At 27.8% G+C, this 15,628-nt stretch overlaps 1 protein-coding gene across 1 annotated transcript in view; it reads right to left on the reverse strand.

Moving 5' to 3' along the window:
* Positions 1-15,628, reverse strand: part of LOC118190575 (uncharacterized) — a 216,653-nt gene that overhangs the window by 105,742 nt on the left and 95,283 nt on the right. Inside the window, exons 9-17 of the mRNA XM_085820802.1 lie at positions 12,195-12,337; positions 10,079-10,283; positions 9,096-9,265; positions 7,375-7,543; positions 6,251-6,430; positions 5,122-5,487; positions 3,066-3,242; positions 1,849-1,956; positions 47-141 (exon numbers count right to left, since the gene is read on the reverse strand). Of these exons, the coding sequence (XP_085676928.1) occupies positions 47-141; positions 1,849-1,956; positions 3,066-3,242; positions 5,122-5,487; positions 6,251-6,430; positions 7,375-7,543; positions 9,096-9,265; positions 10,079-10,283; positions 12,195-12,337 (1,613 nt within the window). The remainder of the gene's footprint in view (positions 1-46; positions 142-1,848; positions 1,957-3,065; positions 3,243-5,121; positions 5,488-6,250; positions 6,431-7,374; positions 7,544-9,095; positions 9,266-10,078; positions 10,284-12,194; positions 12,338-15,628) is intronic.

Raw genomic sequence — 15,628 nt, forward strand, 5'->3', positions numbered from 1 at the left:
CAGATTTTAGCATTAATATATAGATAACTTAAAAACAGAAACGAACATTTTTGCTGTAACCAATTTCAGTTCCAGAAGCTTTAATGCGACTATCTGGTACATTGCCATTTCCTATGCCTAGGTCACCAACAGGACGACATTCTGAAACGAAATTAAATCAGTGAATATAATCCGTCCTTAGAACTTCAATTTATATACCAATACTGAATATTTTATTAACTAATACCAAATTTTAATGTGAAGTGTATCAAAGTGAATGAATAAAAAAGTGCAGTACAAAATCTTTAATCCGGATTCGTCGGAACTTTGGCAATTCCGGATTAGGGGTTTTTCCGGATTATAGATCATCAATTTAAATCTGGTAAGATGGCATGAAGAAATTATAAAATTAAAAACATGAAACCATAATTTATGAAATAGAGAGCAATTATGATCTAAAGGGTATCCAAATTTACAAAAAAAAAAAAAAAAAAAAAAAAAAAGCTTAGTATTTGTTTACTTTATTAAACATTTCCTTAATGTAAGTTTAGGTTGCTTAATTTTTTGTGCTAATACTTTCTCTTTAATTCTATAAACAGACATAATTTCTTGTTCAGTTCCACTGTTCAAATCCCGTAATTGCTGTGTCGAGAATACCGACTAACTTGTTAATCGAAATTTTTTCATTTTCAATAACCTCTCTGTCACTTTCTTCACTATTGGAAGCAGTACATTGAAACATGCTTTCGCTTTGTAGATCCTTTGGCAGCTTTAGAATCAGAAACTCTTTTTGACATAATCGAAAGTTGAAGCTTACTTTTTATAAAATTGTTCTAACAGTCTGCAAAAAATAATAAGCCGGATCCAATTAGAAGATTAAGGAACAAAGCAATCTGCAACATTAACTGAAATAGATAATTAGATAATTTTAGCCTAGCTTATACTGTCCATTATACATTAAACACACATGCGTAAACGTATTATGCACATGCATAAAGGTATTATGCGCATGCGTAAACACATTACGCATTTATGCATGCGCAGAAAGTTTGTAGCTTTGAGGTCCGGATTATAGATCATTCCAGGTTATGGACATCCGGATTATTTGTACTGTATAAGGTTTTATGAAAAATAAATATAAACAAGGTAGCTTTAAAATAATGACAGATTATAAAACAAGTTAAGTAAAGAGAATAATATTTTCAAATGATAACATTAGTACATTAAGAAAACTATGTATAATACATGGAGTTATGTATCATGGGTTAAATATAAGATAAGTTGCTAGTATCCCAATACATAATACCTAGTGATTCATGTATGATTAATACACAGTTAAGGAAATACAAATTCTTACACTTAATCCGTACTTACATTTTGCCTTTAATAAGTGCGAAAGATAGCATAAATGACAATTATTTTTGGAACAGATCAGAAATGAGATTAAAAATGATAATGAACCAAATATTACTTAAATTTTAATAACAAAGGGAAATGGATTAATTATGGGAATATGTAAAATATGTTATAGTCTTAGGATGATACAGCAATGTGTAAACAAGCATACTATTTTAAACATAATACTTTGAGAAATGAAACAGTTAAGTTTCGATACATAGAGCATGTTAGTATTGCACAAAAAAGTCGGATATTCAGCATACTAAAAATTAATCAATTGAATGCATCACTGCTTTTAAAGTGTATAAAAGTTAATTAGTTTCCCAGTTTACTGAAAAATATACAAAATTCAGTCTATTTTTATCAATGCTAAAATTCATATAACGTAATAATTATGAAAAATAAAATCATATGAAAAATCAAAAATATTTTTTAATGATAGCATATGAAAATACACAACACTTTTCTTACCCATGTTTGGTTCGAAACCTTTCCTACATTTGCAGTAAAAACCACCATCAGTATTTGAGCATTTTGTAGAAGCTGCATCACAAGATGATGATGCACATTCATCAACATCTGAAGAAAGGAAATTAAATAATCATATCAGCAAAATACTACCAATACACAAAATAAGCCACTCTCACCTAAATATAGGTGCATGCACATTCAGATTCATAACAGTAAATTTTCAGAACAAACACAAAATGGATGCAAAAAATTTATTACATCTTCAAATGTTACTCTAAAAATTTTCCACAGGGAAAAGGAAATGTTAAGATATGTCTCATGAGAAACACATAAACTCTTAACAAAATTATACATTTGACAGTTCTAAACACTAATTAATAATTTTGTCAGTGGCCAAAGTACCTCTATTCCATTTAGAAGACTAAATACAATAATATACAAGACCTAATCAATGCTGATTTATACTTAATAATCATAAAATCTACGATGTAAAGAAAAAACCAAAATATAATAATGTATATTCAAAACTCCAAAATATATTAAAATTATGCTAACATAAAGATAAGTATGAATTGCTTAGAAGCAACAGACACATCATTGCCAACTTCATGAATGTAATGAAATATTAAGGCAAGGTACATAAAAATAACGAGAAATTTCAAGAATAAGAGAAAGTTGAGAGAAATATGTTGTAAATCGGGTTGGTGGGAAAAAGTTAAAAAAACGGAAAAGCTGGCAACTCCGATATATTTTTCGATAATTAAGCAATTTCAACACGTTATCTTTATTTTAATAGTATCATAATAGCATTATTATAAACAAAATCATCAGGAATAGCACAAATCATAGAATTCAAATTTTTATGCACAAACTGGATTTAAAATTATCAGACGTTTTAATGTATAGTAACAGAATTTGTGTACCCAGAGAGAAAGAATTCATTTTTGATGTTATAAAGAGGACAAATCCAAGTATTAACTAAGCTATCAACCAAGCATATGCACTTAAAAGTTAAGAATATAGATTACAATTACAATCCAGATTTGGAGACAAATTGCCAAATTGCCACAATTTTCGGAGCATTTGTAAAAAATTGCAAAATTAATAAAATAATAATTTCAGATGTAACATTGTAAAACTAGTACAGTTTTCACATAAATTATGAAAAATTATTAAAAGTTGCATAAAAAATCTGATAACATAATTTAATGACAAACCTCTACAGACAGATGTATTGATAAATGTTTGATCAGCTCCACATTTTATTGTTGGACTTCCTTCTAATTTATATCCTTTAAAACACTGTACTCTGCCTTCATCACCAAAGAAGTATTCTTTATCTTTATCGATAATAAAGCCATTTACTATTTCAGGTAATATTGGACACTTCACTCCTAGAAATATTACATAACTTATAGTCTACTTAAATAAGAATTGAAAAATTAACATCTTTAAATATTTTAAAACTGATGAATATATTCAACTACATTATAAAACATTTTGGTGGGAAAATATTATCAATGCAAATGTTAAAATTCATTAAAAATACATTTTATTCCTTTTTGTAAATATTGTAACATATTTTACATTCTTGAGCCCTCTCTGCAATAAACAGCCTAAAATTTTATAGATTTTCTAGAATTTTAAATTTAGAATTTAAATATGAAGAAACACTAAATCATAAAATATATAAGATGGATGTTTTATTTGATTTTAAATTTAAAAATGCATGAAATTTTTCAAATAATTACCATTAAATGTCTTTATACAACACTAAAAGAATTCTAAAATATTAAATCAATAATAAATTCAATTTCAAAAAAGAAGTCTTTGCTTAAATCTATTCATTCAATCTATGCAAAATAATAATTTTCACAACTGTTCAAACAGCAGGTTATACTCAGTTGCATTTCACTGAACTATTTATTCAAAAATAGTTCAGTGAAATGCAACTGATTAAAAATGAGTGATATATATATATATCATACACCACTCATCACTTGCTTAAAAATTATGCCAAATCCAGTGCCAAAAACTATTACAATTTATGACTCAATAACCACTATTAAAATGCTCAGCAAGGAATCTAATATCAGAAATCGGAATCCATTCTACAATTATGTTAAATGACAGTTATTCTAATTAATTGCTTTTATCAAGTTTAAATAGATTCATGCTCAATAAGTTAATAATGCAGTACATTAAATATACTTAAAACTAAACTAAAAACTCATTGACGCAACAGCCCTAGTGAGCCAAGGCCAACAGTGCCCCGAAATCTGCTTTCTTGATTATGGGCCCCAGGGTACATTAAGCACATGCTCTGAACAAGTGGTGAGCTTGTCATAGGACCCCCAGTGTTTAGTCCCAAAGCGAGCTTGATACTCATTTTATCGAACCAAGGGATGAAAGGCTGAGCTGACCTTGCCCAGCCCAGGGATCGAAGCCCAGACCTGTGGCGCTGCGTGATGCGATAGCCACTGCGTCATCGGTCGTCTTAAACATACTTACTTAATTGAATATTGCATGAAAATTAGATGGAGTTTACACTAATTCAGACTCACAAAAGCATTTTTTAGCAAAGATATTAGCTTGAATAAAAATATGGCATATTTTTACACTTGAAGCATAATTTTATATGTGATATTTTTCTTTCCCTTCTAGGAAAAAATTTAAAGCATTTTAAAAAAATAAATAAATAAATAATAATAAAATTATGCTACGAAAACAACTTAACACTATAGGACCAAGTTTGTTTAGCTAATATTTCCCTCCATTCCCCGAAGCCACTTTGTACTGATTTTTTACAAATCTTAGAAAATAATAAATTTTAATGACTGTATTCATTTGCATATTTCTTTGCCTCAAGTACTTTCCCTTTAGTTTTTTTCAGCATACAGTTTAGAAACTTCCGATTTATGATAACATTATAAAATATATGCATAAATAAGGAAAATATTTTGTCTGAGTAAAAAGAATATTACTGAAATTGATAAATCCTTTGAAATATATAATATTGGTGGACATAACAATATTGGTGGGTGTTTATATGTGCTTTCAAATGTATTATGTTTATCATTTAAGTCATCTCTTCAAAAATAATACAAACCTCGTATTTTTTTGCCTCTCGGTTTTTAAGTGGCATTAGCATGAAAAAGCAGAAAAAGGCATACGTAAATATGGTATTTATGACAATTACATTAACAATTTTAAGGTTTTCTTTTCATGTATTTTAAATTTAAAAAAGAAAAGAAAAGGGAAAAAAAAACTTACTTTCACAAACAGGTGGCTCATAAGACCACTGGCCAACACTAGTACACACAAGTACAGGAGCTCCCATTCTACGATATCCTGGTTCACATTCAAATTTTATCACTGTACCATATCTGCTTCCTTCACCATTTAGAAGTGTTCTTATAGCATGAGGAGTTTCTGGCAAAGCTGGGCATGAAGATGCAAGACAAATGGGTAATTTTTCCCATTTCCCATTTTCTTGGCACTGGATAGTTTCAGTTGGACGACCACCAGGAAATCCAAAGCCAGCATAGCACTGGTAAGTAGCTTTCCCTCGGTACGTAACATTAGTAGCAGCAACAGCAAATCCATTATCAATTTGAGGCACAGGACCACAGTACTTTTCTAAACAAATATGTTATATACAGTTTTAAATATTTTATCTAATAATATAATTTCATTACTGCCTGTACTTGAAATTTAGAAAACAATAAAAATTCTTTAAGAAATTAATGTTTATTTTGCAAGAAAAACTAGCGAAATTTGAATTATGACTGCATTTATGAATGCAATTTAAATTATATAAAATTATATATATTTGATGAGGAATTTATAAATAAATAGTAATCATGTAGTATGTGATCTACTCTTTATAGTTATTGATTTTTTGAATGGCAGTACTAAAACTGGTCATCGTTTTAACCATTTCTGATTATTCTTGCCATTTTATCACACATTTAAATTTAATGATAGCATTTTAGTGCCACCATCTAAGAAATAAATAATTAAAAGTAGTATATTGCATACTACATGATTACCAAATAAATTTTAATCCTTGACTCTTGGGGTACTAAAATTAATATATAATTGTAAGAAAATAATGCTGGAAAAAATGGCAAAATGGTATCAAAAAGAATCAAATATATAAAGGTATTATGATGATATCATCCCTTTATTCTCTATGAACTTGTGTGAATTCTATATTATACATATTTATATTTTCAATTTTGTGCATAAATTCTAATTATTAAATAATAGAAGTATATTTCCTAACATAATTGCATACATATAATTTAAGATCATCGCTTACGCTGGAGTTTGGAGGTGGTGGAGGTAAGAATTAAACCATCTGTTTTATTAACTAAAATTTTTAAATATTTCTGCATACCTTGACAACCAGGAATATGTGTTACATTCCATTCACCTCCCTGCATACATTCTGCAAGTATCCTATCACCACCAGAACTGAATTCTTGACCTATGGGACATATATACATAACTCTCGCACCAAATGTTGTTTCTCGGCTTGATGCTATAGCTCTTTCTCCAACAGAAAGTTGAGGACAATCTGCAATAATGAAATGAAATAATTTAAAAGTGTTTATGTTTTGTTCTCATATAAATTTATCCATATTTATAAACTATTACAGTTCAACATCAAAGATATTATATTAGTGATATAAGGAAAAAACAGTAAGATAAAATAAAATGTTTGACTTTTTTAATATGATATATAGAAAGCCTCAGTTTTCTATATGATATGCAATATAATCATATCTTAGCAGTAGTTTAATGTCTTATAGACTGTAATACTGGATTTTACAATTTTATTCAATTTTCCGCAACCTGAATGTATACAACTCATGTATTCATTATGATAAATATCTTAAGCCCTTTCTAATCTCTATCTTTCTTTAAAAAAAAAAAAAAAATTTCTAAAGAGTTACATGTAAAAAGTAATGCCATCACAGTTTAAGTAAAATAGTATGGAAGATAAGTTGTTGATCTATTAATTACCTATGTTAACATTTTTATGATAAATTGTAAAAATTGTTTACAAGGCATTATTTAAATATATTATTGCAATATAATGTAACTAATGTTGACATATTTCTTCATTACTTTTTCATAATTTAGTGATTTGATAAAAAATATTAATTATTGCATCTATTTGAACAAGAAAGAAGGCTACTTTTACACTGTAGCAATTAATAAATTAATAGAAAACAGGAAATATGTTATAATGCATACAAAACTTCAAAAATGAAGAATTTGGTAAATTAATCAAAATGAAATAACTAACAATTAATTAAGTTTTAATTAACAAGCATAGACTGAAAAAAAAACTGTCTAATTGAGTTTTCATATCAAAAGCAATTTACAGCTTCTATTAAATATGAAACTAAATTAAAGAATTGAGTTTCGAGCAAAGACTTATGAAGACACATGCACAAAGAATTAAAGACACATGCACAAATATTAAAAAAAAAAAAAAAACTTATTATTACATACCTGCACTGAAACTAGCCATCCATCCTGAAGCTGTATGCATAGGATTAGTTATAAAATTTACAAAAAAGTTTCCACTGCTAGCTGTTAAGGTTATAGATGGTCTAGATAAACCACTAAAACCATCTGATGGATGCAATCGAACACCAGATGAGCTTGTACCATCATAAACCTGCAATACATGCAAGGGTGAAAAGATGAAATGAGATATAATATGTTATAAAAGAACATGTTTTTTCATTATTAGTGGTGAACATTAGATTCCTTGTGAATTTGCATTGATGAAAAAGATATTTTAAAATTGCAAATTATTTTATGTATTCTGTTACTATCATACTAGATTACTTTTAATCCTTCTTACACGTGTAAAATGTGTTAAGATGTTATACTTCCATAGTTAAGTTTTTTTATTTACTCCATGTTAAAAACACTACATCTGCAAAGTTTCAAAACTTTTATTCTTCTACATTGCTTATAAAAAAAAACTGAATTTATTGAAATAGAAAAGTAATTTATATTTTAATTTTCTTCATTTTTTCTTCACTTTCATTAAAAACAAGATACAGAGAATATTAATTTGCTTCATAAACATTTAAAAACTGTAAAACATCTACTGGCTGCATTAGCGAAAATAAACTGGCCTAATTAAATATAAAATTCTCTACCTCATGATATAGAATAATGAGATATTTGCACACAAATTAAACACTATACATTAACTAGCTGGTTAAACAGCTGATTAATTTTTGGCTAAGCATGTAAGCATCTGTCTAAAGGAAGAAATGCCTTTGTAGAGATTTTTTTAAGGCAACTGTTTGATATCTCCATTATATGTAGGAGAAAAGATGAAAACCGCTAGATAGAGCCAGTCTCTTCAGCTATAAAGCTATACCAAGTTTCATGGCTTGATCCATTCAGCCACTGATGACCTTCACAGCTTACAAAAGTATTATTGATTATTATTTTCTACAACATAATAATCAATTGTATTTGATATTTTAGATTTAATGTTTGATTCTGGTGGATTACATTCGATTTGAAGACCTATTATGTTTTACAGCATAAAAATGTTCGTGCATTTTTTTATTCTTCACATTTAGAAATGTATCAGAATGAAATATTCTAATATATAGTAACATTATTACATTATAATTTTGATTGTCAATATGCTAAAACTTTATATGGGCTTTGACTCAGAAAGTACTGCATATCAAAATTATCCATCACTCGTGTATAATAGCAATTACCACGAAACTAACTACCCTCCTCATTTATTTTGAAAACATGTTGCTGGTGATGCACTCCCAAAAGATAGCAATAGTACTAATTGTTGAGAACTTAATTGAACAAACATACATTTAACACATTCATTAATTCCAACAAATAATGCATTAACAATAAAACTATCTAAATATATCAATAATTCCATTAAAATTGCTAGAATATTAATGCCTAAAATAAGTTTCAATTTTTTATTTAATTAGTTATTTTAATAATTAAACAAAATACTAAGACATAAGTTTCCAAAAAATATCATTGGCCAACATTTTTTTTCTTTTTTTTATGATTAATAAATATCATCATCAAGAATAAAGTATTATAATAATAATGGGATTTTGATTTTCCATACTATTTCTGCTTTAATATTTTACTTTATAGGTTACACGAACTTGAGATTTATCTATTTTATGGTCTAGAAAATGTTTAATAATAATAGATCTTACTTGTATAAAGTCATCATCAGCTACATCAAATCGATTAAATCTCAGTGACAATGGTCCACCTCCAGGTCGAGCTATACTGTAACTACACTCTTGATTAGATGGATAATCCACAACACCAAATGCTGGTGATGAAATATTGCCAGAATTTGATGTAAGCTCAACATGGCATCCTAATAAGTATTTTAAAAATGATTAGGTGAATAACAAAAGCAAATTTGTATTTAACCCTGTAGCATGACTGCTTTTATTCACTCATGAGATTTTTTTGTCACTTAGTACATAATAGCTTATAATTTAAAATATTTCAATTTCTCATTTTTTTTTCAAATACCATCTTAATGAATGGAAATTTGTGAAAACAGAAAATAATATACAAATAATTATACAAATTTAGTTAGTAAATCCTTCTTAAATATAGGTCTTCATAAGCAGATTCAAAAAGCTGTGCCACTCGGAGGATTAAAATCTTTCAGTAAACAAAGTATAATAAATTGACGTAGCATTTCTGAGTTTAAAATATTCTTTATTACAAATTACAAGTTAAAACAAGTTTATGCTATCCACAGATTGTTAAAAACTTGAAAATAATGGTAAATAATTGATAGTACATGCTATAAAGTGCCTTCAAGATGAAAAATTTCCATTTATTGTAAGAAAAAGGAGAACTATTTAAAGATAAGATTTAGATTTTATACAGAAAAAAAAAAAAAAAAAAAAAATCCTGATGCAAGATTTTTGAAAAATTAATATGAACAAAACTAAAAGACAAAATATAAATCCTTCTCATGGCTTTACTACAGACTTACAATTTTTGCACAATATATAAACATTCATTAATATTAAAAAGAGAGGGATATTTATTTAATGTTCTCTCTAACATTAAAAAGAGAGGAAGATTTTAAAATTAAACTAGAAATAGTGCCAGGAAAATAATGTTAATTATAAAGAAGAAAAACATTTTATCCTGCATATCTGTTACTTACCAGCACGGAATCGAATAGAAAAGCCTTTTCTGCTATCGCCATAGCTTGTTTGCATATAAATATATATTTTGTTCCTTGTGCTTAATATAAATTTTGGGTTATTTTCAGCACTCCCAGTTAGTTTGGCTAGCAGTGGATCAGATGGTGATGTGCCATCTCTTATGAATAAGAAATCTTTTTCAGGTTCAAATTCAAAATCAAGAACCTGGGGAAAATTGTGTATTACTTACTATTAGCATGTTATTAATACAACAAAAAAACAACCAATGCTTCTTACATTGATGTTTAAAATAGATTATTTTGTAAAAACACATTTGCTTTTAAAGAAACATCTACAATTAAAAAAATCTAAAAATACAATCACATAAAAATAAGGAAATTACATTTAATATATACAGTAAAAAGTCTTTAATCTGGACTCATTAGGCGATTCCGGATTATCGGTTTTTCCGGATTATAGATGATCAGTTTAAATCTGGTAAGATGGCATGCAGAAATTATAAAATTAAAAATATGAAACTGTAATTTATGAAATAAAGAGCAATTATGATCTAAAGGGTATCAAAATTTTTAAAAAAAAGCTTAATATTTATTTGTTTACTTTATTAAACATTTCTTTCGATGCGAGCATGCATAAAGCATACATTACGCATAGTCGAAATTAGAAAATTGCAACCTGAAAACTATTTGATGTGTATTCGTGATATTTATAATGACGAGGAATTTGATTTAAATCACATTGGAGTACATCGAGATGAAATACTTCATTTAGTAAGGAATTATAAGCCGAATAAAATAAAAACATCTGCCCTGAAGATAAGGATAGTGCTGACAGATCAACTTCCAGTTCATTGGGCGCCATGACGGGGAATTTCACATAAGCAAAATTTATTGTTAATATTAGAACTAGTTAAAATAAATCAATATAGTGTAACAGTTAATGAGAATGAATTTACTGTTTATGTATTTTTATGCAAAGATACAGAAAGCATTATAAAGGACAAGAGAAAGAGAAATTATGACTAATTTGAAAAATACAAGTATATACATATAACAAGGAATTTTTTTAAATGTATCCCTGTGATTAAAATAATTTAATGATCTCAAAAAGAAGAGATAGATATATTACTGAAATTAATATGAAAGAAACTCTAAACTCTTTTTAGTTTATATTAAAAACATTTAGAAATGATAAGAATAAACATGTGAAAGACGGGGAGAAAACCTACAGGTTTTGAACATTCTATAAGAATGAATCCTCAGGTATCTGAATGTAAGAAATTAGAAAAATATAAAAAAAAGGCTTCACCTTAATAATGAAACTTAGAGATGAAGTTCTTAAGATAAACTTTCATACTTAAGAAGTGAAATTTCCAAGAAAATTTTTAAGTCTGGAAAGATTTCTATAATAAAAATTGATGACTATCATTTCTAGATCATCTATTGATAATAATATTATGAATTTTGTATATGTATAAATAATTTTAGTGAAATTATGTATCAACTTAACATGAAAATCTGAAAAACTAAAGCTTTGCAAGGAAACTAAGAATACAGGAGTAAGTCTATTTAACATTGAGTAACATTGACTTCACCAAAAAATCACTATTTTTGACACATTACTATGCATATACCCTTTGTCCAAATGAAAAAAATTGTTTTTTGTTTGCTAATGTACTCTTTCACCTATCTAATAATGTATTTAGATTAATTGTAACATTTGTAGGTTCAAAGATATGAGCATTCGCACACACCTCAAATAACATGTTAATTTTTGCTTTCCCATCAGATCATTATGAAAGAACATAATCCTATGTTACAAATCAGAACAAAAGAGGAAGCAATAAAAGTTGGCAGAACTGATACAAAAATTGAGGTTATTGATGAATAAAAGAAGTTACTGTTATAAGTGAAAATAATTCTGCACGCAAAGATACATTTGAGAGTATCACATTAAAAGTTAATCACATTGAAACATTTCATTAATGTTATAAATCCCTTACATTAAAATTTAAAATTCTAAATACAGTATCTTTGGTATAATAAGATTTTTTCAGAAAATTAAAGTTATTGATAATCTCTTTCAAAATATGAGTAAATTCTCCTTAAAGCATACCTCAAGAGTAATTATTTTGCTTGATGGAGCAGATATTATGTATAAACATTCTAATCCTCCAGGGTATGGTTGTGGGTACAGAGGAGAGTTGAATAACTGAGCAGTAGGCATAGCTAGCAGTTCTCCCCCACATTTTATGGGTTCTAAAAATGGCAAACAATCATTAAACTGAAATTAATTGCAATTAAAAATTTAAAATAAAAAACTTTTATTACGCATACACTTAAAGAACGTTAAATTCCAGATAAATTTATTAAGAACTTTTTCATCCATAATAACTGAAGTAATTTTAGCTTCAGGGTGAAAAAAGAGTTAAAGAAGAGTTACACTTGATATCAAAATATGAATAAAAATTCATTGCTAAAACATATCTTATAATACTTACTCAATATACTAAAAACCAGAAAAAATCAGAAAATAAAAAAAATAAAAAAAACTTAAAAATCAGAAATACAAAAATGTTTGTAATTATTAATTACTTCTGAAAAGCATATTTCATTAAATCAGCAATATAGCACTGAAAAATCGAGTATTTACATATTAACATTGGTGCAATTTGGAGATATTTTGCAGATGAAAAGGTAAAAGTTATGTAATGGTTAAAGCTGGCCATTTTTGCAACATTTTTTTTAAAAGGTCTTTGTAAACTATTAATATTTATCATGAGTTAGCAAACATTATGAACGTTTCAAATGAAAATACACTTTAACAATTTAAAATACAAATTTCAATTAATAAGAATTATATGATACATTAAAAAAATAAAACTTTTTTTTAAAATCTTTTTTTGTGTATGTGTGTGTGTGCTGTTCTTCTCCACACATATACATCAGTCTTGAAAAGAAAAACATATGTTTTCACTTAAAAAACATCAGAAAATAGCACAAACTTTGCATCACACACTGGTTATCTACTAGACATATATCATCATCATTTCTTCTAGTGATTTTGCGGCTAAATACTATATCTCTTCAGTTATGAAAATGGATATGTTGCTTGACCGAAAGATTGTCATGAGAATGATTGCCTGAAGAATGGTTGTGTGCATGGCTGCCAGAGTTTGGCATATTCTAAACAGAGCTTCTGTGGTGGTTTCAATAATAATAAGTATTCAAAATTTTATATATGTATATATACAGTCAAAAGTCGTTAATTCGGACACCCATAATCCGGACCTCAAAGCTAAAATCTTTCTGCGCATGCGCCGCGTTGACGCATGCGCATAGGCGTTTTACGAGTGCGCATAGGCGTTTTACGAGTGCGCGTAAGACATTTACGACTGTGCATATGCGTCTGCGGAAGCACAGAATACGTTTTTGCGTGCGCGTTTAATGTATAACGGATGGTATAAGCTAAAATTATCTAATTATCTATTTCAGCTAATGTTGATGATTGCGTTGTTCCTTAATCTTTGAATTGGATCCGGCTTATTATTTTTTGCAGACTGTAAGAACAATTTCATAAAAGTAAGCTTGAACTTTCGATTATGTCAAATAGAATTTCTGATGCTGGAGCTCCCAAAGGATCTAGAAAACGAAAGTATGTTTCAATATCCATCAAACAAAAAATGGATAAAGGCATATCCTTTGTTTATCTAACCGTTCCGAAATCTGTTTATCAATTTCACGCTGCTCTGCGCAGAGGGGGGGGGGAGGTCGAGGCACGCAATGAACCGGAAGTTGATCTGTCAGCACTATCGTTATCTTCAGGGCAGATGTTTTTATTTTATTCAGCTTATAATTCCTTACTAAATGTAGTATTTAATCTCGATGTACTCCGTCTTTGATATGATTTAAATCAAATTCCTTGTCATTATAAATATCACGAATACAAATTAAATAGTTTTCTGGTTGCAATTTTCTAATTTCGGCTATGCGTAAGGTATGCTTTATGCATGCGCGCGTTGAAAGAAAAGTAAACAAATAAATATTAAGCTTCTTTTTTTTGTAAATTTTGATACCCTTTAGATCAGAATTGCTCATTATTTTATAAATTACGGTTTCATATTTTTAATTTTATAATTTCTGCATGCCATCTTTCCAGATTTAAACTGATGATCTATCTATAATCCGGAATCGCCGAAGTCCCGATGAGTCCGGATTAAAGACTTTAGACTGTATATATAATTGTTTCATAAGAATAAATAGTAAATTAAAACTTATTTACTTGCCTTTTTAGCATTATTTTATTATTTTTATAGATTGTATTTAGTTTATTATTTAGTTTATTTTGGTTTAATGCATAATTCATGTGGGGAAGTTTCCAATAGGCAAGGGTTTCTAAATTACTTTGGATATCTCTTAATTACATTAGTAATTCACTTTTAATTAATAATTTTGTTTCCTAGTCGATTTGCTTATAACATTTCTCGAAATTCTTTAATAGTTAAAATTTCTTTTTTAAGAAATTCATTACATTTGGTTTTGAATATTACTATACCCATGCCTATATGGATGACAAAACATGAATTGAGTAATTCAAGAGTTAGATTTGGAGGCAACTTCACCTTGAAAAGAACCGTCTCCTGCAATTTAGTTCGTGGAGCAGGAAAGGCCCAAATCTTGCCTGTTCAACAATTATTCACTTTATGCAAATTATTTTAGTCTGAAAAAATTCTTAAAAATTTTTAAAATAACGATTTTTAGGAATATAAAATATTTTTTCATGGTTTTACGTACCTGCACTTAATTTACATATGCTCTCTGGATTTGAATGATATTGCAAATTAGTTTGCAGTAATAATTTTTTATTTGTATACAATTAATTTTCATAATTTAATAATTTTAATTTAAATTTGCTTCAAATTAGCTTTCTACGAATAATAGAATATATATATACGAGTATATATAAAATGCTTTAACTTAAAAAAAAGGTGAAAAGAAAAAAGAGAACTGAAAATTATTACAACCACTGAGAACTAAAAAATTTTAAAAATAAATTTTAGAACATTAGGCTTTCAATAAGTTCATAGTTCATTTCAATTGTTAAAATAATTACAGTAAATGCTCGACTATCCGAAAAGCTGAACCAAAATATTTTCGATTTTTTTTTTAAACTTAGAAAAATAAGTGAGTTATAACCCCTTTTATAAAGTATCAATAAGACTATGACTTGAATGAATCAAAAACTGTCAGGAAACAGCACGATTTAGCACTAATAATGAATATATGTGATGTAACGTTTTAGCTTTACATCCATCAAATTAATTCTCAATTAGTCGATTTAATTTTTGTAAAAAATTATATAAGTTAACTGCTGTTTATCTGTTTTTGTATTTTGAAACAAACAAAAATTAAGTTTGGGACTTATATTCAATAGAACAAGATGCAGTAGAGTTTTTTTTTTAATTTATGGGACTGTGGCACCAAGAAAAGTGCAAATTATGGGGAAACGGATACACAATGGCTGTGCAATGTGGAAAATAAATGACAAGC

This window comes from Stegodyphus dumicola, chromosome 7, assembly GCF_044657685.1.
Source record: "Stegodyphus dumicola isolate Sdum_Otavi_A_Nest chromosome 7, ASM4465768v1".
Taxonomy (NCBI): Eukaryota; Metazoa; Arthropoda; class Arachnida; order Araneae; family Eresidae; genus Stegodyphus; species Stegodyphus dumicola.